This window comes from Schistocerca serialis, chromosome 4, assembly GCF_023864345.2.
Source record: "Schistocerca serialis cubense isolate TAMUIC-IGC-003099 chromosome 4, iqSchSeri2.2, whole genome shotgun sequence".
NCBI classification, from domain to species: Eukaryota; Metazoa; Arthropoda; class Insecta; order Orthoptera; family Acrididae; genus Schistocerca; species Schistocerca serialis.
Window position 1 is genome coordinate 705,526,523 of NC_064641.1, and position 25,556 is coordinate 705,552,078.

At 35.9% G+C, this 25,556-nt stretch overlaps 1 protein-coding gene across 1 annotated transcript in view; it reads left to right on the forward strand.

Annotated features, from left to right (window-relative positions):
• LOC126474707 (agrin-like) overlaps positions 1–25,556 on the forward strand; it is a 273,963-nt gene that overhangs the window by 167,366 nt on the left and 81,041 nt on the right. Inside the window, exons 15-16 of the mRNA XM_050102185.1 lie at positions 5,830–6,007; positions 19,859–20,086. Of these exons, the coding sequence (XP_049958142.1) occupies positions 5,830–6,007; positions 19,859–20,086 (406 nt within the window). The remainder of the gene's footprint in view (positions 1–5,829; positions 6,008–19,858; positions 20,087–25,556) is intronic.

A 25,556-nucleotide genomic window follows, 5' to 3' on the forward strand; every position in this document is an offset into this window, starting at 1 on the left:
AAAATTAAAATAGCAGTCAAGTCAAGAATGAACAACTGCTCATCACTGGTAGACAATCACTGAGGATAAAGAAGCAGTTTAGTTCCAGTCACTGAAGTGAAATAAAGTCATATCTTCTTAACTCTTCAGGCTTTCCCGGCAAGATCTTGACATGTGGAATAATCGGGTCTACTGCTGGCAGTAGACCCTATTATTCCACATATCATATCTTCTTCTTTCTTTGTTTGTCTTAGTGTATTTGTCATATGACAGGTTTCAACTGGAGAGGCTCCATTGCATCCTGCTCTAAGCATTTTCCTCCATCTGTATATATGTTCATCCTCTTCTGGTGTCATCAAACTTTTCAATTCTCTTCCTACATCTTCCTTTCATTCCTTCCACATTTCCATCTATAATTCTTTGTTGCAGACAATTCCTGCACCATATGTATCCCAGCCAAAATTTTTTGCTCCTTCTGGTCACTTCCACTTACCTTCTTTCTTTTCCTGTTTTCTTCATTACTTCTTCATTTTTAAGCCTTTCAGTCCATGTATCCTTAAGCATGCTTCTCTGCAGCCACATTTCAAAACTTTCAGGATATTTTTCTTCTTTCTTTTTAACTGCCCATGATTCCACTGCTGTATTACACTACACTCCAGACGTAACAGCTAGCAAATCATTTCCTCAGCTACATTGGAATTCTTCTAGACGTTGGTGATCACTTCACCTTTTCAAGTTCTATCTTTCCCATCTATATCCTTCCTATTTCTCCTGTACAGCTTCCATTCCATGTCGTTAAATTCCATAAGCATAGAAAGGATTTTACTTGTATTTTTTTCCATCTGGGTATAAGTTACATCACTTTTGTCTTCCCTATATTTAATCTTCATTCCATACTCCTTGCCCTTTCTTGCAATACTCATCAACATCTCCTCTAGCTCCTCTTCTGATTGTGCCAGCACTGCTCAGTTATCCACATATTTTATAGTTTTTGTCCTTCCTCCTCCAATTTCAATGCTTCTTGCATCCTTTTTTTTTTTCCTTCCCTGTCAGTTCTTCTCCATATATGTTGAATAGCTTTGATAGAGTGAGCATCCATGCCTTACACCTCTTCCAATGCACATCTCTTCCATCTCCTCATTCCCTACTCTAGTTGTCACTTTTTGTTTTGTATACAGATCCTTTATGAATTTCTAGCTTTTCAGTCTGAACCCACATCTTTTAAAATTCTCAGCAGAATTCTCCAGTTAACTATATCTAAAGCACGTCCTTGTTCATTTCTATCATTCTTCCTCCAACAATCTATAGCATCTCTTGTCTCTTTACCCTCTCTAAACCCAAACTGGACTTCCCCACTATTTTTTTTTTTCAATATCTGTAGTATGACTCTTATTATAGGCATTGATAAAACTAATTGTCCTATAGTCTTTGCATTATTTTGCATTTCATTTTTAGGTAAAGGTACTAGAATGGCCTTGTGTAGATCTTGAGGACAAATTCCTGTGTCATAAATTCTGTTCACTAACTCACAAGGAACCTGCCTAACCCAACATGTCAAAACCTGTCCTAAAATACGTTATGCAAGGAGAATACATGGAAAGGAACACACTGTCAAAATTATAATTGCTAAGACACACTGCAAGTATTTCTTTTTTTAAACGTTGAAAATTTATGAATTTATAGCTCAGCAGGTGGCCAAAGAAATGTACACCTCTACCGTAGCTGTAGCAGATAGCACAAGTGCAACACGACAGGTACATAGTCTTGGTTGACAGCACATTGGTAAATAGATAATAGGGCACCGTGCAGTCATGATTTGTAAACTGAATTTCAGTTTCTCTGACAGTTGTTCACAGTTGTTACTCACTCAAATTTGCAGCTTATTTAATATCAATAATAATTAACAGTTTCCTTTGAGGCATTACTAATTGTTAACAATGGAGATAAAACTGAAGTAATTTTTTTTTTTTTTTTGTGTTTTCTGGATACGTTGTTGCCAGTAGCATCTGTCTTTTTGCATTTTCCAGAGTTTCACAATAATGTCAAATCCAGTTACTGTTCTCAATCTTGAAAACAAGAAATATAAGGAATCAAAATATGAATAATACTCAATTTAAATTGCTTACTTCTCGTGAAGACCTACATATCTGTTATTTATTAATTATTTTCTTGGACAGTCATTTGAATGGTTTCAGTATTTCATTAGAAATTGTGGAAATATTAGAAGAAACAGGAAATAACCCTGATGATTCCATGAACTGTTATTCCAACAATGGTTTTTGTACTCATTAAAGCCCAAAACAAAAATACAGTACCTTCCTAGCCCAAAGAAAACATGCACATTTATAATGTTCAGTGACAAAGAAAAAGCTGTAAATGTTTTGATTAAATGAAGGAAGGAGAAACACTTATATATAAGTGGTGTGCAAAGCTGGGTTTTCTTCATAAAATTTGAACATGAATTGTATAAATGAAAGGTGGATTCACACAACGTACGAAATATGCACCAAAGTGAAACTTGCAAAAGTGTGAAAGAAAAAATATTTGAAAGATTTAGAACTGCTCTCATGAGAGTCAGTGCATTATTACCAAGGGAGATCTGAGGACCTCTGAATTGCAAGTGAGATGAACATTACTGACTTTCGTACCTCTTTGAACTGGTTAAACGGATTCAGTAAATTATATGGAGAAGGAAGTCACAAAATTTCGAAGTTTACTTCAAGTAAACATGTACAGGAAATGTCATTAATAGATAATATAGTAGGGAACTTTGTAACTGACTTGAAGATGGAGCTTCTTGCTATCTCCTAAAATGCTATGTATAAGGATAATTAGTCAGTTTTGTGCAAGGACTGCTTGTGACTCACACTTTGTCGTTTCAAGTGAAAATATGCAGAGCTGCTTGTGAAGTCAATGAATGCTCTGATACATTCATATACAACAATGCCAGTGATATCAGTGAATTACTGTATCCATAGCGTTGTGTCTGTCATAAGGAACCTCAAGGCAAGTAACCACCAAATTAAAAAGTGGACTTTTTAGTTGAAAAATATCTCGTACTCAACATAGCAAAATCTGGAAAAATGGATGAGAATTATTTTCACTACTACATCTGAAGCATTTTCTTACCAGTTGGAGGAAGTAATTCGCTGCTTTTCTTGGGTTCTTGGTCTGGATATAATGATACCTCTGCCTTTCAGAGGATGACAAAAAGACTTAATATAATACAAATTCCACTCTGAATTAATGGTGTGATTAACCGACTCAATAAAGAAATTTCTTTTTCTTTCATTTTTTAGAAAATTGTTGGACAATATAATTCCCAATAGCTCTTTGTCATTTCAGATTTATCAGTGGAACAGTACTGTGAAATTCAGTCATTCCTGTACTGTCAGTTTGCATCATCATATTTTACAAATCTGATCAAATGTGCCTGGTATGCACCACAATATGCAAAGCTACAGCAATGACATTTTCTTCCTCCATTCCTGTTGTGTCTAAATAAAACCATTAATTACTCTGAACTGTCTGAATGAATTATTTTTTCTTTTATTAGGTGTGCTTTGTGTAACGAAAATCTTTCTCTTTGTCATCCAATACAAACTTCGCATTTTTGTGACAACTACATAGAATAAACAAGGAATGGTTTCATTGTTACCTAACTACACATTATTCAAAAATCATCATAAGGAATTGTCACAAAATATTTAATATCAACATATTAAAGTTCTGATTGATGCAAGTCATCTGTATTGTAATATCATACACTGCTTTGATTGTCTTTCCTCTATAAGTCACTTCTGACACACCTGCAACAGTTTAGCTGTCAATATGAACTGCAGGTTCAAAACATTAATGAAGTGATACGTTTTTGGTATGGTTGTAAGCACTTAAAATTTGCTACATGGCACTACATCGTCTTGTCACAACTACATCTACTTATTTGCTGACTTGAGTGCGAGGCAGGAAGGACTGTACAAACCACTGTTATGAGCAGTTCTTTCTGTGGTGGTAATGAGAATAACTTTAACATTTTTTAAATACTTGCAGCACACATCAGCAGCTAAATTTTTGACAGTGCATTGCTTTTGACTTAGTCTTCCTGAGGGGAAAATTTTCAGGTAGGTTTTGGCATGTTGGACTGGATTATTCCCATGTCAGTCAGTCCAACTATTGAAGTTAGACCTAAGACGTTCTTTGCCTCAGATGGTATTCTGTACAGCCCAATGCTTTCTTTTCCCAGAGCTCCCAAGTTATGTTCTCTGTTTCCCTATTAGAACCTTGGTATTCTTCATTTTGTTCCTCTTCATCTTCATAAACTAGTCTGATATGATCTTCTTCCCATCTTTATTTAAAATTCCTTGCTTGCTTATTTTCCTTGCCTCTCTTGTTAAGGATTTTACTGTTTTCTACACTTCTTCCAATTTTCCTTATTTCCAATTCTTCTATTTGCCCATATTGTTTCCTCATCAAATCCTCTCAAGACTGATCAGTTAACTTTCTTAGTTCATTGCTCAGTTTTCTGCCTTCTCCAAAATTGTCATTTTTCCATCAATATACCGTATGATAAACTGTTAACTGTGAATGTTTGGGCATCACAGACAAAATGACAGATCGAATGGCTAAATGGGAGGGATGTTAATTGGACTACCACTTTCTGTAGAGAGAGAGAGAGAGAGAGAGAGTTGTGTAAAATATCCACTGATCTTTTCATTTATTATAGAAAAACATCTCTATCTGTTTCTCAGTTTCACTTACATTACTTATCAAAATAGTTTGTGATAAATAAGTTATTTATGGTTCATATTTGCATGTAAACACTTTACCTCAGAACTTAGTTTCCAGTTTCTCTGAATGACTTTGTTTTTGTAATGGTTATTAATTGTAATCTGAATCTGCAGTGAAGATCAGTCTCTAAAATTAATAAACCCAGACATTATATATTGTACACCAGTGGTAAGTTGATTCACATTTGTGTTCAAATGCTGGGCACCTTTGTCAGTTTTGTCAAACAATCTTTTGTGTACAATCGTGATTCTTTTATGTTTCAACAAGTGTTCCTATTATGTAATGGTTTTCTTTAATTATGTCATGCATAATACATAATCAGGGGAAATAGTGGAACCACCAAAGTTACGTAAATTGTTAGTAGTTACAGACAAAATTATAAACTACAGAACTTTTATGAGAAACAATTCTCTTGTGTTTCAGAAAGGGTAGACAATTATAAAATGATAGCTTTGTCTTTGTTTGCCTCAGTCACATTTATTCTATGTCCTCTTCATTTCTTTTGATCTGGCAGTTGTTTAATCCACTAGTTTAAGCAGTTTAGAGTGGTTATTTGCTTATTATTTTGTATTTTGCTCCTAAGTAGATTTTTTCGAGATAACTTTACTTGTATTTCTAATTTGTTACCACTAATATTACTGATAAACAACAAATGACAAATCTGAACTGCATAGTTACCTGGCCAATGAAAAGAGGTTATGTTTCCAAAGTCACTATTTAATCAGTTAATACAGAATATCTGTAGAACTGATATCTGACATGTGTCACAATCTGATATTAATTTCAGGATCATTAATACACATCATTTTTGTATGCAAGTACTAACTATGAATTTGATTATATAGACTTCATGCCTGTGATAACTCATGAACAGTAAATGAACAATGTTTATTTTATAATGAGTCCCTTTTTTATTTATTACAAAATTTCTTGTAAAACATGCCTATGCTATGATGTAACTTCCAAATAATAAAAGCTGTTATTCAAGAAATCTCATCAATCTAATGTGACTAGTTCACCTAAATACTAATATTAAAATAATTTTAATTTCCCTCAAAACAGCTTACAAAATACCATCATTTGATGGGAAGTCATATATTCAGCTGAAACGCCTGAAAGCTTACAATAAATTAAGTGTAGAACTGGAATTCAGTACATACACCAACAATGGCATCATCCTGTACAATCAACAGAAATCTGATGGAACAGGAGATTTTGTTTCTTTGGCTGTCATCAATGGGTAAGTCATAAAGTAGTTGTTTTGAAGTACCGGTACAATTTAACCTTAATATATTATCCTTGCAATCATCGCTTTCTTTACCACCTGCGATGCAGGATGTGACACCTCCACTGTGTTTGGATGAGGTACCCTGCTCACCGTGTACGAACCTTCAAAAATTTGGTAAAAATTCTCTATCTTGTTATTAGTATCTGATGATTTTTTGTCATCTTTATCAAATTTGTCTTTGTTGAGAACACATTGTGGTATTTCCAAAGCAAATTCTTTAATTTTCCCTTTACAGCTTTGTTAATTCCTATAATTTCCATTACTTCAACTCATATACTATTGTTTGACACATGTATTTCACTATTGAGCTGACTATTCTTTTCTTTAGCAATGTAATCTCATTTTTATTGGATTTCTATTGAAAGCATTAGCTCATCACCTTCACGTAGCATCAGTTCTGTGCTCCTTTGCAAAGACTAGTAATATTTGCAGACTTTGTCTTTGTTTTGTTATATGAAAGGATCTGTTGGTGGAACTTGCTGAGGTGGTAGGTTTTGAGACGGGTTGTATGACACAGAGTATAAAGGACCATTTACTTCGATGGTCATACTACCCGTCTCAAAACCTAGTATCTCGGTGTGATCTACCAATGGATCCTTTCTTATAATAAAACTGATACATATATCTTTTACCATCAGAGCAGTAACCCTCAACAATGTTTCTTGTTTCCGCATTTCTAGTAATACTCGTTTTCTTATTCTTATCTCCAGTATCATCTATGATCACAAACCTCTGTATTGGTAATACTGGTACTCTCTCTCCATTTATTATTTTTCCATAAAGTCCTCCAATAACAGTGCGTATTTTGCTGCTGGTATCAATGGCTGCTACTGTTCAGTAACATTAATTTTAACATGTGCAACAAACTGATGATTCCCTTTACTCTCATTCCTTATTCCTTTCCTCTTATGTATGTTTTCTTGTTCACAATCATTATATTGTCTATAGTCACAAAAATGTTAACCACTTTGTCTCCCATCTATTGCTTTTCTGGAAGAATCGTTAGTGTATCTTTCATTCTGATTTGAGGGAACATTGTTTAATCGTAAGTAAACAGTAACTTAAACTTATATGTAATCACCAGTTTTTTATTCACTACTCTTTCAATTTATTTATATCTGCCTGAATAGTTTCTAGGGTCCTTTGTTTACGTTTTAGTCACTACTTAAATGAGTTTATACGATTTCTGTTTTTACCACGAGTGAGAAGTGTGTGGCATGCCGTAGGATCATTAGTTCCGGGGTATGGTGTGATGGGTGCTGTAGTTTCTTTCATTGGGGCAAATGTAGTGGCATGGGAAATGGGGACATAAATGAGGCTCACCAGTGGTATTGTAAGATCTGCAGTAGAGATAGGAAAATACTGGAACAGGAATTGAAAATTGCAGCTCTTCAAGCTGACCTAGACAAGGCAAGGAAGGGTCTGGACAGGTTAAAGAGGGAGAAGGGTGAACAGAGGTGGGAAGTAGCAACAGGTAATAGGGGGAACAGGCAACGGACAGCATCAGACACCTTTGTCATAAAACTTGAAAATAGATTTGGCCTGTTGCCTCAGTCAGAGCCTCGTGTAACTGATGCTGTATAAACGGCACAACAAGCTTTCAAGCACATGAAACAGGTAGGGAAATTTGTAAAGAGAAAGAAAGTTCTGTTGTTAGGTACTTCCCATGGTAGAGGTGTTGGCCAACTACTGCAGGAAAATCTAGGTCCAGAGTATCAGGTCACAAACTTTTTCAAGCCCAGTGCAGATCTGGGTCAGGTAACAGAGGATTTAGGTTCTTTATGCAAGGATTTCACAAAGGAGGATGCCATGGTTATGGTGGGTGGTCCGGGAAGTAGCATTGACAAAGCCTCTGAATATTCCACAGAGAGTAACCTGGTGAAGATAGCATCAGCAACAAAGCATACGAGTGTGGGATTTGTGTCTGTGTTGAGATGCCATGATCAGCCTCATTTGAACTCTTCCATAAGGAGGGTGAACTTGGAGTTGGAGTGGCTGCTTAGGACGGATATAGGGTCACGTATTGGTTTGATTCCTGTGGATGCTATCTGTGGTGTCACCGCCAGACACCACACTTGTTAGGTGGTAGCCTTTAAATCGGCCGCGGTCCATTAGTATATGCCGGACCCGCATGTCGCCACTGTCAGTGATAGCAGACCGAGCGCCACCACACGGCAGGTCTAGAGAGACTTACTAGCACTCGCCCCAGTTGTACAGCCGACCTTCATAGCAATGGTTCACTGACAAATACGCCCTCATTTGCCGAGACGATAGTTAGCATAGCCTTCAGCTACATTTGCTACGACCTAGCAAGGCGCCGTATTCAATTGATAATTAATATTACGAAGCATGTACCGTAATGAGAGATGTTCTACAATTGTGGATTAAAGTTAAGTATTATATCAACTATGTACTTTATTTGCAATTCTCAAGATATTGTCCTGTTCCAGACCTCACGCCAGTCAGCGTGTAATTAAACGCGTGCATTTCGGCCTCCTCTAGAAAAACAGTGTTGGCTTTTCTGCCAACACTACACTATCGATAGGTGAGACTACACTAGGCATGGCCTTCACCTCAATAGGAAAGGGAAGGGAAAACTGTCTGGGTTGATTGCAGAAAATTTAAGGGGGGACACTGTCACAAGTGGTAAAATACCAGTGGTCACAGGTGTCTGAGGGGTGCCTTTTTTAGGATAGGGAAGGGGGAAAGAAAATTAGTCTTAAGAGAGATTGGCAGACACACTCAGTTTGAGAAAACAGATGAACAGGAGTCAGATTTTAGCATACAGCCTCCATTTAAACAATGTTTAACAGAAAGTAATCAGAAGCTGCCAGTTCATCTTCGCCAAAGCAGCTATAATCCCATTAGTATGCAGTATCAGTTATCTTTATTATGCCAGAACATTCCGGGACTCAGAAATAAAGTAGATGAACTATTCATTTGTATCGATGAAATGAATTCATCTAACCAAATTGACATAATCTGCCTCTCTGAACATCAAGTGACCACTGGTATAGATATGTTAGACATTTCAGGATTTAGGCTAGCTTCCTACTTCTGCAGAGTAGATATGGATGGAGGAGGAGTTGCCACATTTATTAAAAACTGCCATAAATTCAAGAGCATTGACATTAATAAATTCTGTTTAGAGCAGCATCTAGAAGCATGTGCAACAGAAGTAACAGTAGTAACTATTTACTGAGCACTTTTAGGAAATTATAATCTATTCATAAATCATCTAGAAGCTCTTTTGGGTTATTTGACAGGAAGAAACGAAGAAATTTTGATTGCTGGTGCCTTTAATACAGATTTTCTAATGCAATCTTCCAGTAAACATTCAGTGCAGTTAGTAATGTTGTCTTTCAATCTAACTCACACTGTAAACTTTCCAACTAGGATCACTAAATCCTCAAGGACAGCCATTGATAACATTTTTATAGACAAATCAAAGGAACAAAATCATATCATAAAACCTGTTATAAATGGACTATCAGATTATGACATGCAGCTCCTTGTTTTAGATGTAAATTCTAAGCAGATTATCAAGACTGCTAAATCTGAGTACAAGAGAGTAGTCAATCAACCAAAAATTGAGTGTTTTAGAAAACTGCTCAAAGATATGAACTGGAAAGATGTTTATAGCGCTCATGACATAAATGAAAAATATAACACATTCATGAACAATGTCAGTACCATGTTTGAAACCTGTTTTCCTCTAAAAGTTACTCAAATTAAACAGAAGTCTATAATAAAACCATGGATTACACAAGGAATAAAGATTTCCTGTAAGACAAAAAGCTCCAGTGCTGATGTTTTAGGTCAATACAAGGAATACTGTAAAATATTTAAAAAAGTAATTCAGACATCTACACAAATGCTCTACGAGAAGAAGATAGCAATGTCAGGGAACAAAATAAAAACAGTATGTGATATAGTGAAAGAGGAGACTGGTAGAACCAGAAAGGAACAGGAGCAAATAGCACTAAGAGTAGATTGCACGTTAGTAACCGATGGGCGTAGTGTGGCAAATCTATTTAACAAGTACTTTATAACCGTTACTGATAGAATGGGACTGTCAGGATCAGTAAATAATGCCCTTGAATATCTGAAACTATCCTTTACAAATAGCTTCAGGTACATGAATATGTCACTCACTTCACCAAAATAAATAACTTCCATAATAAAATCTTTAGAAACAAAGCATTCTAGTGGTTACAATGAAATATCAACAAAGTTAACTAAGGCATGTTGTTGTGAGTTTAGTGCAATTTTAAGTTACTTGTGTAACCAGTCAATTATAACTGGGACATTTCCTGACTGGCTAAAATATGCGGATGTTAAGCCTCTATTCAAGAAAGGGGATCAAGAGATACCATCAAAGTACAGACCGATTTCACTTTTGCCAGCATTCTCAAAAATTTTAGAAAAAGTAATGTACAGGCATCTGCTCAACCATCTGACCACAAATAACATATTATCAAGAACACAGTTTGGATTTCTGAAGGGTTCTGATATTGAGAAGGCTATTTACACCTACATTGAAAATGTACTTAATTCATTAAATAACAAATTACAAGCAGTAGGTATTTTCTGTGATTTGTCAAAGGCATTTGATTGTGTGAACCACAACATCCTTTTAAATAAATTAGAATTCTATGGCGTCATGGGCAGTGCTGCAAAATGGTTCAAGTCATACCACACTAACAGGAAACAAATGGTGTCAGTGCAAGGGACTAGTGAATTAAGTCATCAGTCATATTCAGAATGGGAAGAAATTACATGTGGTGTCCCACAAGGATCCATCTTAGGGCCATTGCTTTTTCTTGTGTGCATTAATGATCTGTCATCAGCTACACTGTCAGAAGCAGAGTTCGTTTTGTTTGCAGATGACACAAGTATTGCAATAAATAGTATGTCAAGTGTAGTTCTAGAAAGATCTGCTAATGATATTTTCATGGATATTAATAAATGGTTTAAAGCCAACTCACTGACATTAAACTTCGAAAAGACTCACTATATGCAATTCAGAACCTGTAAGAGGTTTCCACCCAGCATATGCATAAGGTACGAAGAAGAGCAGATAGAAGAGGTTGACAGTCTTTAATTCCTGGGATTACAACTTGATAATAAAATCAGTTGGGATGAGCACACCACAGAACTGCAGAAACGCCTTAACAAATCTGTATTTGCAATTCGAGTGTTAGCAGACATATGTGACATAAAAATGAAAAAGCTTGCATACTTTGCCTACTTTCATTCCATAATGTCATATGGTATAATGGACTCTTCAAGTCAAACAAAAGTTTTCAGAGTCCAAAAGTGTGTAATACGTATTATTTGTGGAGTAAATTCACGGACGTCCTGTAGAAACCTCTTTAAAGAACTGGGTATACTAACTACTGCCTCTCAGTATATTTACTCCTTAATGAAATTTGTCCTAAATAATATATCTCTTTTTCCAACAAACAGCTCAGTTCATACATACAATACCAGGAACAAAAATGATCCGCACAAAGACTTAAAAGCACTTACTTTAGTTCAAAAAGGGGTCCACTACTCAGGAACACTCATCTTCAATAATTTGCCAGTAAACATAAAAAATTTAGTTACAAATAAAGATCAGTTTAAAAGGAGCCTGAAAGACTTACTAGTGGCCAACTCCTTCTACTCCATTGACGATTTAGTATTGTTATTTCAGCTTAAAAAAAAAAAAAAAATTGAGATGTTCCACATCCACGAGGATCTCCTCAGCTCAGATCTATGGAACAAAAAACTAATCTAATCTAATTGCTATGGGTTCTTTCCCAATTATCCTTTGACTTCCATCTTACATTCTTTCAACTATTATCCTTTGTTGCTTTTTCTAACAAAGCAACCACCTGACTCAGGGCCTTGCTAATATCCTCAGTTTTCTTTCTATGATTCCCGATGGAGTGTACATTTTTATAGCAATGAATTTGTGGCAAATATGTTCTTTCAAACAATGGTCTTCAGTGGTAACATTTCAACTATTATTATTTACTGCAGGCCTACTTTTCAATTTTGAATTTGGCTTTTTCTTTACATTTCCAGCAGAAGGTTCAGTATCTATATCATTAAAATCACTGACCTCATGCTAAATACTATTTACCTTCTCAATTACCTCCTTTGGATTACTTATGTCAGATTTTCTATCAGATTCTACTTTAACACCCAGGTTGACTGATCCCGATCATCTGGGACCAACTTACTATTTATATCAGAGACTGTCCTTATACATTCTTCAGTCTCCTCACTAACCGTAGTTTGCCAAGTATTAATGGCTACCTCAGTTTCGTTGACATCAAGCATGCTTGCAGGTTTTTCCCTACACATGTTCATGAGTAAGTTCAAGGACATCATTATCTGCTCGTCATTTTCTCTGATTAATTTCTACAGCACACATTTAATACTTGGTCACTGTTATAAACCTAAACAAGTTAACAATGTAAATACAATAAAATCAAACACCATAAAATCCAAGATGGAATAATCACAATATTATGTAAAGGATAGACTGCTACTCATCATATAGCGGAACACTGAGTAACACAGGTGCAGCGAAAAGAAAAAGTTATTCAAGAATGTATTCATACATGTTGAGAAAAAACAATCATTGATCTGCCTACTGTAATTGTCCCATTGCTTACTGTTGTGAGCGTGTTCCAGTTATGGGTTTTGAAACAAAAATAATGATACCTTGTGTCACTGTTCTACCAAACATAATGTACATTTGTGAACTTTCAGTATTAGTGTCTCAGTTATTTAGATTTGTTTTCGATTTTGTAACTAGAGGAAAATATAAAAGTGCAAACTGCAGTTGTAGAAAATGTTGAAAGTTTTTCTAACTACAAGTAACTGTAGTTAAACAACACATGTTCCCTCACTTTTGAGAATATATGCATGCTGACTGTCATACACTGCAATAGTTCTGAGATGCTTATACAACAATTCTCATGACACTTTATTAATTGTACTTCTTAAAGAAAAACCTAGTGATTTTAAATTAATTATCATTTTTGTAATATCTTTCCCAAATGTGCATAAAGTTTTATTCTAGTTTGGTGGTGTTCAAACTTTTTAGCTGCAAGGGAACCTTGGTCTGAACATAAACACCTGTAGGCCCTTTCACATGTATCTGACTTGAAGTTTGGGTTAAGTAAACTTAAGTTTTAAAAAAAGTAACAGCTGTTATTACATTATTACCTACTGATATAACAAACTTAATCAACTTTCAACATTATTACATCTTAATTTTGCAACAGAATAAATGGAAAGTGTGAGCTTGCTTCTTCAGCAGGGCCAGCTCAATGTCCAAGCAACACACCAAGCTGAGAGGGGCTCCAGAAGCACAAAATTTGTATACAGGGTGTATCATAATTAGTAGTGAAAATAATCCATTTTCACACTTATTTGTTTTAGTTTTATTTGCAAAGGCCTTACTGAGTACTCAAGGAATGGCAACTAATGTATGTGAAGAGAAAGGAGGGGAAGAGTGTCAAATGATATGTCACTTTCATGGAAATGTGTTCTCACACTGCCCCTGAGCATCAGATTGGAAATAGTGACTCATGTCTCTTTCTCCACAGTCATTCATGATCTATATTTCATGCTGATGGCTCCCAGTGCTGAAAAATCTACCTCATGTGAGTTGGTTGTTGCAAAAGGTATCATAACTTGTGGAGAATTGTGACATACTTGCTGATACTCCTGCTCCATGAAACTCCAAAACGCAAGGAATGATGAGGAAATGATCTTCAATTTCAATTTGGAGTCTGAAGGAACATCAATAAATCACTCTTGTTCTTCAGTGGTAAATTTTGATGGAAGTTTTGCACTGAAAGGAGCTTTACTCCACTTGTAAATTTAACCTCCTTCTGAAAAGTAGAGGGTAGTTATGATTAAATTTTCACTATTTGAAAGATCCCCCATGAAAAATGAGTGATCTTAGGACAATAACACTTTGTGGAATCATTTGTAAAGACCTGCATAAGAGAAATAATGAATAAAACATTGAAAGAAACACATTTTAATTTCCAAATGAGAGGGTAACATTTATTAATTCATACCTTGTTTACATTCCAGGTTACAAATGTTGCTCAGTATGGCAACTATCTGCATCCATGACAGTCTGTAACTGCACTAGAGACACCATTTCACAATTGTTCGTAACATTTTTTAAACAGTGGACCATCGAATGTCCAGCTCATGCTCTGCTTGAAGATAACACATTGCATCCAGCATTCACAGCGTTGGCAACAGTAACTTCTTCAACAAATTTTGGTGCAATTTACCATTGATCTCTCCCAGGACCAGTTACCCAAGTTGCCAATTAATTCGAACTTCTTCAACCACAGTGCAGAAAGAGGACCTCTCCATATTCGTTTAATGCATCAATACTCATGAATAGCAGCAGGACAATTGTTGTTGTTGTTTTCATATAAAAGACCCATATTGACTGTGTGCAACTGTAATGCACACTGTCACTTGTGTTTCAGCCCTGTGTTGCCATACCGTTACCAGCACCTAATGAAAGTCACAACATTAACATTGCTGACAACATAAATTGTGCAGTGCACAGTCTGAACTCCATTCCTATAAAGTTATGTGCCCACATGTGAAATGTTTTTCTGTCCACATTGGTTCTAGCAGTGAAAGTTTAATTGTAACCCCCCTGAATGTAATCACTGATTTTAATTACATGATCCACAAACTCAGATTTCAGTCTTTTATTCAGCTGAAATTCTTTGTCTTCTAAAATCATCTGAGGAGCATGGAAAATATAATAGATTTCCAACTCATCCAGAGTTTTTTTCCATAATAGTAGTTTCTTTCTGAAAGCTGAAATGTAGTCTGAGAGTATGCTGGTCTCACTACCTTGAAGGGATATATGTAATGAACTGAATTTTTCAAAGATATTACAAAGATATGCCAGCTTCAAACCAATGACACTGTCTATAATTTTCTTCGAACTCAAATGTTTCTCCTGAGCAAGGTAGGAGTAAAGTTTATTTCTGAGGTCACACCCCTGTTCAAGGCATTCCCAAGTGAAAACCAGTGGGAGTTACTTAGCTATGTGTTCCATTGATCAATCTCACAGTAATCATTATGATGTGAAATGTGCCAGCATAATAAATGGACACATGAATCAAGATTAAAATAAATAAAAATAAAAAAAGCTTAAAATTTTTGTTTCTTACTCCATTCCCTTAAATGGCACAAAATGTGTATATTATACCTATAGATTTATTTATTCTTGTTTGAGAATTCATCTTTGGTATAGAAGGAGTTGTCAAGGGGATATGATTTCAATTTATTTTTAAAACTATTACTGCTGTCTGTCAGACATTTTATTTCATCTGGTAATTTATTGAAAAGTTTTACAGCAGTGTATTTTACCACTTTCTGTGCCAAGATAAGTTAAGTAGGGGAGAGTGTAAGTCTTTCATTCTTCTGGTATTACAATCATGAATGTCACTGTTGTTTTTAAACTGGTCCATGTTGTTGAGAACAAATTTTATTACTGACTAAATGTACTGTCAGGCTGTTGTAACAATTCCTAACCTTTTAAACAGATGCCTACATGATGTGCAACTATGAACCCCACATATTATTCTAACCACTTTCTTCTGAGCAGTGAATACTTTTTGTCTAAGTGTTGAGTTACGCCAAAATGTTATTTCATATGACATCAGAGAATGAAAGTATCTGAAGTATGTTAGCTTGCTAATTTCTATATCATCAAAATTAGCAATTATTCTGATTGCAAAAGTTGCTCAATGTAGTTGCTTTAGGAGATCCAAAATATGAATTTTCCAATTAAGATTCTCATCTATACATACACCCAAAAACTTAGTATGCTCTACCCCGGCTGCTGACTTCTGTTGATGTGTTATATTTATTGAAGGAACTGTACTCCTGTACTCTTTGCAATAGGAAATTGGATGTACTTTATTTTTCAAAGTTCAGAGCAAGACCATACACAGAAAACCAACCAATAACTTTTCTGAAGACATTATTTGTATCATTTTGTATTGGAATTTCTTTCACTGGATTGATAATTAAGCTTGTATCATCAGAAAACACTGTCACTTTAGCTTCTAGTTTCAGATAAGAAGGGAGGTCATTCACATATATCAAAAACAGCAGGGGACCCATGATCAAACCCAGTGGAACACCTAATGTAATTTCACCCCATTTAGATGAAGTGGGAAAATTCCTTAAATCATTTAAACCATATAAAGAAATGTTTTTCCTTCCTGTTCCATAGATATGACTTAAACCACTCATATGCTATTCCATTTATACCACAGTATTGTAATTTCTGTAATATTATGTCTTGGTTCACAAAAGCACTTTCAGTAAGTCACAGAAAATTCCTGATGTGGCATTTTACTATTTAAAGACTCTGTTATGTAGGCAGTGAAATTGTATACTGCAAAAAATTAGGGAAATGCACTCAGCTCCCATAGCAATGCACATGTGTTGAAAACATCTGGGCATAAATGGCCAATTGTTAATGAAGTTTACCAATTTAATCTCTGACTGAAGGACCTCATGAAGGACAAGGCTCATGATTGATTTGTAGTGCCAGTACTTCGTGACAAAAACAATGTGTCCAAATAGCATGAGGAGCCTGGTCATGGATCAGAGCTTCCAGTCCAGCATAACAGCCGGGCATACTAAGACCTCTATCTGTACACAAGGCTACACTGTTTTCTTCCATAAGACTGTAGTGTTTCAAAAAGGTCTGCTGGTTTTGTTCCAGGAGTTGTTTTCCTGCAGGAAAGAAAACCTTCATGAAATTTCTTGTCATGTGTAAATCACACATAACAAATTAAATGGATGCCCATCATTGTCATTGTCTGTAGCTTCATCCAACTGAATTACAAAATCATGATTACCTTTGAGATTTTGAAACAAGTGATCATTAATGCCATCGGCCATATCAGGTATTCAGTAACTGATAGTATTGTAGGGTAAAGGTACATATGCCAGTTACTTGGCAGCTGACGCAAGTATCATGACAGATACCATGTTTAGAGCAGCTCTTAAAATAATATCTTCATTACAGTGTGAGGTTTGCCCTTTATCATATAGTAGGCAGCTTTTTAAGATGAGAGAAGAGCCTTTGGAGCTTATTTAATGGAAGCTTTCCTTTTTTTAACTTGTTGGAAAAGTACTTTCATGTTTTGTTTATCAAACTATCACAGTATGACTATGACTGTCATTTCATTTTATTAGGATACATGCTTTCAGAAACTAGATCTTTGAAACAAATGGCACACTATGGTTATTCTTCATTTCTGAAAGTGTAAAGCTGAAATTTCAGTAGCAGTCATCATATTTCCTACATTTTCATCTGTTCATGTTTTTAGAATTGTATGGTACATTTGAAATGTCCCAAATTATATTTGAATTTAAAAATTTTTCCATGTTACAATGCTGCCATAGGAACAACACATACTTGCCAAGCTGGTAGCCTTCACTACAATCACACATATTGTTCCTATACTCAAAAAGCAAACCTGTAATCCAATTATTTTTATGAAACCACCATGATTCCCCTACTGTAAGGTCATGACAGGCAGTTTGTAATTCCCTGTCCTAGTTCATTTCATAACTCACTTTACATGTGTTTCATATCACTTTTAAATCATTTTATCGATGTTGCCAGGTAATTTTATTGATAATTTACCTGGAATTTAAGGTCACAAAAATCAAAGCTCTGTGGTTACAGGCCGTTTTTCACTCACAATGAATTCTCACTAGGAGTAACTGAATCTACTGTGCCCTGTACCACAGGAAGAATGATTGTTTGAATGCTCCTGTGTATGCAGTAATTATTGTAATTTTATCCTCATTATCCTTATGTGAATGATACCTAGTGGGCTGTAGTATATTCCTAGAGTCGTCATTTGAAACCAGTTCTTGAAACTTTCTTTTAGTAGATGTTTTTGGGATAGTTTATGTAATGCGCCAGATGATGTTATTGTTTGCTAAAATGCATGAATGAGGGGCAAAAATGTTTCAAATTAGGTGGTTTTTAACTTCAAAACATCATTTTTCAACCCCTCATCAGGAGAATGCATTAAACTCATGTCCACACTAACAAATTAGTATGTGATTGTTCACATTTATCATTAGGGCTTTGAAATTTTCAGTCAACTGCAACTAAGAGACCAAGGCTTCAAGAGCTATATCAAACCTACCTTTGGACTGAAGACCAAAATAAAAACATCATAATAATTATGCATAATAGTGGTAATGATTTTTGTAGCTCTCATATTTGTGAATTAAGCTTATGACTGACTATCTGTATAAAATAATGTATGTATAAATAATAGAAGAACTTATGTACTCCCCATACAATTTCAAGGATCTTCTTATCAAGCTGAGGTCATCTTTCTTCAGTGGTGATAATAATTGGTTGGCAGAAGCTATGATACATTCAAAAATGACCTTAATTTGTTGAGAGGAACTTGTGCCCTGTCCCATGTTACTTCCATTAATTACTAAAAGCAGCAGAAATGTGATGTCATGAGGTATCAGTTATGGAGAAACTGTTGTCTTTATGGTGTCACTGTAGGCTCCGTCTGTGCCCACTGCCTATGTAAAAGGTTCTATAGAATTACATACCTCAGCAGTCGACTTTTGATTGAACTGCATTTTGTTTAGACATTTGCCACAAGTTAAAACTGAGCACCATACTTGGAGTCTCACCAGGATCTTTGTGTTTTGCAAGTGGTTTGTTACCAATTGTTGCATCCGTATGCACCTCACTGCTAAGCTCAAAGTTTGAATTGTCACTTGTTGCTCTCCACATCTTCCAGTTCCCACATAGGCTGTACCGCTATGCTGTTCAATTGGCATCTGTGAGGGAAATGATACAGTTCCATCCATGGTGCAGGGCAGAACATACACAGTTGAGTCTAATATAACAACAAAAATAGTCAATTTTTGACAGTATAATGTAACTGGATGGACAAAGAAAATCTACTCACCAAGTGGCAGCAGAACATGCACATAAAAAGTGGTTATAATTATGCAAGCTTTCAGAGCCAGAGGCTCCTTCTTCTGGCAGAATGGTTGAAGGGAAGGAAGAGGGGTGAAGGAAAAGGACAGGAGAGGTCTTGGAAAAGGGGTAGATTTTGGAAAGTCACCCGGAACAGCGGGTCAGGGGAAACTTAACGGACAGGATGAGGAGGAAATACTGACTGCTGGTGACTGCGCTGGATGAGATTTGAAAACCTGAGTACTTAAAGATGGAAGACAGGGTAATGTGCTAGACAGAGATGACTGCTTAAACATCATGCATGAGTTAATAAGAGTGAAAATCTAAGTGGATTGTACATAACAGAGGTGGGAGGGGGGCCACAAAAAATGGACAGGTAAGGTTTTAGTTTTCCACATCTTTAATTTTCTTTTCAGCTCTGCTACTCCCATCAGTCACTGCTCACATACATAATTGTTACAGGTTGCTCCATGGTATGAATAAAATGACAAGTAACATCAAATCATGCATTTATGAAGATATGTTGATTAGATCTTATTTGTTCTTTATCCTCTTAGGGATCACCTCCCACACTTTGTTCCTGTTGTTCAAAATCATCCTGCATTTTCATTCAGCAATGTATTTTCGAATTGCTCTTTTCATAAGTGTTTATTTTTAAATGATTTGAAATTCAGTTTTATTAACAGTCGTCTGCTATGAGGTTATTTAGGTTAAAGTAATTCAGCATAATCTAATGGCTTTAATAGTAATCTGTGTCCTGTATGTTTCAGGCATGTGGAGTTCCGCTACAATCTTGGTAGTGGACCAGTCTCAATAACATCACTTGAACGTATTCAACTAGGTCGGAAGCATCACATAATAGTGAAACGATACCATCGAGATGGTGTGTTACGACTAGATGGTGGAGAAGATGTCACTGGTCAGACAAAAGGCTCACTTCGTGCGCTTGACTTGGGAGAGGACGCCTTCATTGGATATGTGCCCACCAATGTCTCCAAGTGTGTGGGACATCAACCACGGGTATCCCATGTGGATCTCCTAGCTATGTTCTGCCATCAGTCATGTTTTCCTATTAATGTCAGAATGTGATAAATAATATCATTGTGCTAATTACAGTTATAATTTGAATTATTTCCTTGCAATAATTACTCAATAAAAGTTTCACAATTTATTCTGCTGACCAACAAACTGATGTGAATGACATACAGTCATTGACTAAAAGAATATGATTGTTTTATTAAGAATCTATTATGAGAATGGAATACAACACTTATTTATTTTTCTGTTTAATCACTGTGAAGTTCTATGCACTTATGGTAGTGCTGAACAAGCTTCTCAGTTCTACATGCAAAGAATTATTGGGGGCATATGCATAACTAGTTATGTACTGCTGCCTGGATTCCTCATCAGTGAACCTTGAGCCACTAAGAGCTTCTTTCAGCTGGTTACAAATGCACCCAACTTTCACCTCCCATTAAAGTGCAGTAAAGAAACACCTCCTCTTCTGCCTTGTACTATCACAAAGGCTCCTGGCACACATCCATGTACCTCTCTTTCCTTTCCGATGTCAAATGTTTTTGGACCTACCTCGCTCACACTTTCTTGAACATCAGTACTTCATGAACAGTATGGTTGGCTCATCTGACACTAATGTTCATTGCTACTGCAATAACACTCACTGAAATATGCCTGTTTTCCCATATCAGTCCATCAACCCACACAATGTTATTCTCCATGATGACACAGACAGAGCATCCTGGGTGTGGTGAATCTTTGGCACTTGTTACACCTCTTTTGAACTTATCTGCCCACTCATACATCGAAGTTTGACTCAAACAATTTTTACTGTATTGCACTGCCATCTGACAATGAATTTTGATTGATTTCAACTCTTCAGCTATAACACTTCACTGGTCCACATTGGTGCAAACCTGCTTGGGTGTTGCCATCTTATGTTACTCATTCCCAGCATCCTGTTTATGAGGTAGGCGTACCAGGCCCATCTGATAATAGTTCTATACACCACCAAAAAATAACAACGGAGGACAAGCTTTGTTGAAGTTTTGTGTTTCCATACAACTTTCACACAACTTCATTTATTGAATGGACCTTGTACACTGTGCCTTTGAAATATGCAAAGTGACTTTTGTTAGTTGTAGCACTCAAGGATTTTGAGAAAAAAATATCAAAGTTTTGCGAAGATTAAAACATAAGCTTCCAAACCTAAAAGAACATTCTGGAACTTATTTTTGTTTATTTGTTCTTCAAATATACCAGTAATAATAATTAAGTATCACAACAAATATTTTATGAATAAATGTTTTTCCCTATTCAGAAGGATAACCGGCCTGTAGCTGTTATATGTAGTAACTGTGACAAACACAGTTGCAGTTGCAACAGAGATTTATTTGGCACAACCAATTTTCACTCTGATGATGGTCATTATCAAGTGATAACAGCGAGAGACATCCTGACTAACAGATACTGAAAAATATTATGTGTGTAGAACCAATTTACTAATTCACATCATTTTCTTCTGGCTGATGTGCTTTTACTTTTGTTAAAGAATACACTTGATGCATAAATGTATGATTTCAAACTGTATCAGTGACTGAGAGACATTGAGTGTGATTGTTTAAAATAGAACAAAGAATGAGAAATACAAAAAGAACACTGTGTCACTAAAGAACTTCCAGAGAGCTGCTTGTGACTGCTCATCTGTCAAAGTTTTTGAAACATTTTCATAATAGATGAAAAAGAAACTGGAAAACTATTGATATACTGTGAAATGCCTTGTAAATATAGAATAATTATAATACTTGTACTGAAGTAACATTTCAGATCTCATTTATACTGAGATAATACTTGAGAAATTATTTAGAAGAATGAAGCTATGTGTTGAATCAAATGAGTTTGAACTCTAAGTGCACAATGCAATTGTAGAAAAAGCAATTTGCCATTCATACAGACTATTGAACTAAGTAACTCCAAATTCAGTTTACATAACTAGTGTAAGTTAATAATGATGAAAAAGGAGAAAGAAAGGAGGAAAATGGAACCAATGTCTGCTAATAGTGTAATGCTTTAGGAAACACTGGAATAGTATGATCAGATACAAGGACAAAGGAGTGGAAGAAGAGCATGTACTTGGGAGACATAAGTGAAAAAAATGAAAACAGAATTCACTGTACACAATGGAGCATCATAATCAACATATACATTTACCAGTGTAGCAGTTTACTGTTATGTGCATAGCAAAAGAGGGAGCATGTTGTCAATACTGACACTAAAAAAAATTGCACTGTTTTGAAGCACTAATAAATTAAGCTAAGTTAATTAGTTAAAAATTTCTGTTTAAAAGTTGTTATTTACAGAAATCTGATTATGGAACATCTGCTGCTGTCTAAATGTTAGCATACTCACACATGGGGAAATAATTGTAAACTAGCCAGAGTGAGATGCCAGAAATTCAGTGGTGTGTTGCAGATATCCTTCTTGTAAATTTATTCTTTAGCATAAATGATCTAAGACATCAAATTCTTTTACACATGAGTTGCAGCCATGTTATGTGTCTATATGTAACTATCTGGTCTGTTTTTGGTTCCGATGCTTTGTTGCTCTCATTGCACAGTTGATGATGTAGCAAAACTGGACAGGATGTTTAATCAGGTTACTGATTTCATCTTTAATACTTACCATGAAGAGACAGAACGGCTGGCAGCACTTACCTAAAGCTGCCAAAAGGAATACTTGAAGCAGCAAATAATGATTATGATATGAAAAGGATAACTGCAACTCACCATATAACAGAGATTCAGAGTCACAGATAGGCACAACAAAATGATTGCCAAACAAGCAAGCTTTCAGCCAAAAAGGCCTTCATTGGAAGTAGACAAAAAACACACACGTATATTCAAATGCAACTCATACACGCGTGACCAGGGTGCATGGAGGAGGAGGGACAGAAGTTGGGGTAGTGGATGGTAAAGACATGCTTGTGGTAGTATACAGGGATGAGGTGGGAAGAGTGTTGGGCAGGTAGGTGCAGTTGAGAGGTTAGACAGAGGCAGGGGGAAAGGGGGGAGGGGGGGGGGGAGGGAATTGCTGCCAGTGTAATGTCTCATTTCATATATTTTATATTTCTTTATTTAATTAAGAACCTACTGCGAAACATACATTACTTGTGATTTCTTGTTTGCACCCAAGTGTCCCATAGGCGAAAGTGAACCGAACTGCTGTAAACTGGTTTTATGATAAATTCACTGTCTGTTTCTTCTTTTATTATTACTATAGCAACTTGATGATGAGTCATAGATTTACAACAAAATGTGTATCACAGGCAGATATTTTCAACATCCTACTAATCTGTATGATAGTGGCAAAATATTTACACTTTTACAATCTAGTTCTAACGGAACATTATCACAATACTGCTTTTAGTTAACACACTAGATTTCCTTATGATAAAAAGACACATATGTCCATGATGTTGACACAAAGATGTGACCATAACATAAATTAACAAAATTATGAAAAGGATAGGTTGCTGCTCACTGTACAGCTAACACGTTTGGTTGCATACAGGCACGATGAACAGACTATTATGTATTAGCTTTTTGCCAGAGTTGTTTTCAGAAAACAGAAATGAACAACATTCACACAAGCTCCCTGTTTTTCCCCGCTGCTCTCCCTCCCCCACAGCCTTCTAACACTGCACCTGTCAGCCCTGCCATGCCACCTCTGCCAGACAGCATCAGTTCCTCTTCCCCCACCTGTACCTTTCTACCACTCTCCCTTTCCCACTCTTCCCATGATTGTTGCTCCCATTCAACATGTTTCTGTTGCAGTCTGGCTGAAGTGGCCAGTGATAGTGGTCCTTTTCATGCAAGTGTGCTTGGTTGTGAGAACGTGTGTGTGTTTCCCTTTTCTGGAGAAGGCTCTGTCTGAAAGCTAATATGTTGCAGTCTTTTCATTGTTCCTGTCTGAAAGCCAGCATGTTATCTTTACAGTGAGTAGTAATTTGTCATTTTCATAATATTGTTAATATTCCACCCAGAACATAAATTATTCATAGATTGACTCAAAGAACTTAATAAAAGCAAATACTGGTTACTACATGATGTTAACACGTTAAGTGAATGACAGAGATGTTGATCATATGAATACTGCTGGTACACTTTCCATAATAGTAATGCAGAGATGTTACTGTGGTGAAAGCAGAAGGTGGAGTTGTTACATAGATCTTACTCATGTGATTACCAGGTTCAGACTGAAAATTTTTGAGGTGCGGGTGCCATATAAAGACTGGTGTAGTGATTTTTTGTGCTCTTTACAATTATATTATAATTTATAAAACTGTAAGGTGAACATTTTCTAGAGTTTCTATATGTTTCAACAAAAACTTGTGTAGAAAAAATATTTTTAGTTAACAAACTAAGAAAGACTATAAAGTTATTTTGTATGTCTCTTTACCTATTTGCAAGTAATGTCACTGAATAGACAAAAAATCTGCTCACTGAGTGGCGGCATGAGAACACACATATAAAAAAGATCTTATGTATGTAATCTTTTGGAGCCAGTGGCTCCTTCTTCTGACAGGAGGGTTGAAGGGAAAAGAAGAGGGGGAAGGAAAAGGACTGCAGAGGCTTAGGAAAATGGGTAGAGTTCGAAAAAGTCACCCAGAACACCAGATCAGGGGAAACTTATTGGATGGGGTGAGAATGTTTCACTGGAAACTAGCAATACTGTTACAATCAGCAGGTTAAATATTATGATATAAGTAATGAAGCTACACAAATATTGTATGAACAGCATTTTGGAAGATTTAGGTACACACTGGTTATACCCAAAGTGTATAACTAAATTTATATGAAATTTGAGAGAAAAATTAGTTATTTAAGAGGTGTAGAACAACAGCAAGTTGAGTGATTTCACCTTGCTATATTTCAACCATTGTTTTAATTTTTACCATTGCTAGAGATTGAAAAACTGTTATGGAACCTTTCCACACCAGTGTCTGCTAGGTACTACCTGTTAAAAGCAGTCACATTTCGTGCCATTATTTTTCAGTTGCCGTTTTATCCTGTTGGCCTGTATAGTCTTAAAGTCTTCGGGTTAAAAAAAAAATAAATAAATAAATAATGGGAAGGAATTAAGGACACACAGCCACACTTCGTGATTTTATTTAGCAAGGTTCTTAATTTCCAAATTTATTCATTGTTAGTGTGTAAAAGATTTCACTGGTTCCATTACAGATGTACAGATTCAGTCAGTGAAAGTCCATGAACTGAAAATAACATGAATAGGGAAATCTTCTCACCTAATGGTGACAGATTAAAAACATGCAGAAAATATGAAGTGGTAAAGAGGGTCTTCTTCTTCTGGCAGAAGTAGATTAGAAAGCCTGTCCCAAGTGAAAGTCAGGATGAAAGGGACCATGTAAGAGGGATATGTCACATTAATAGAAAC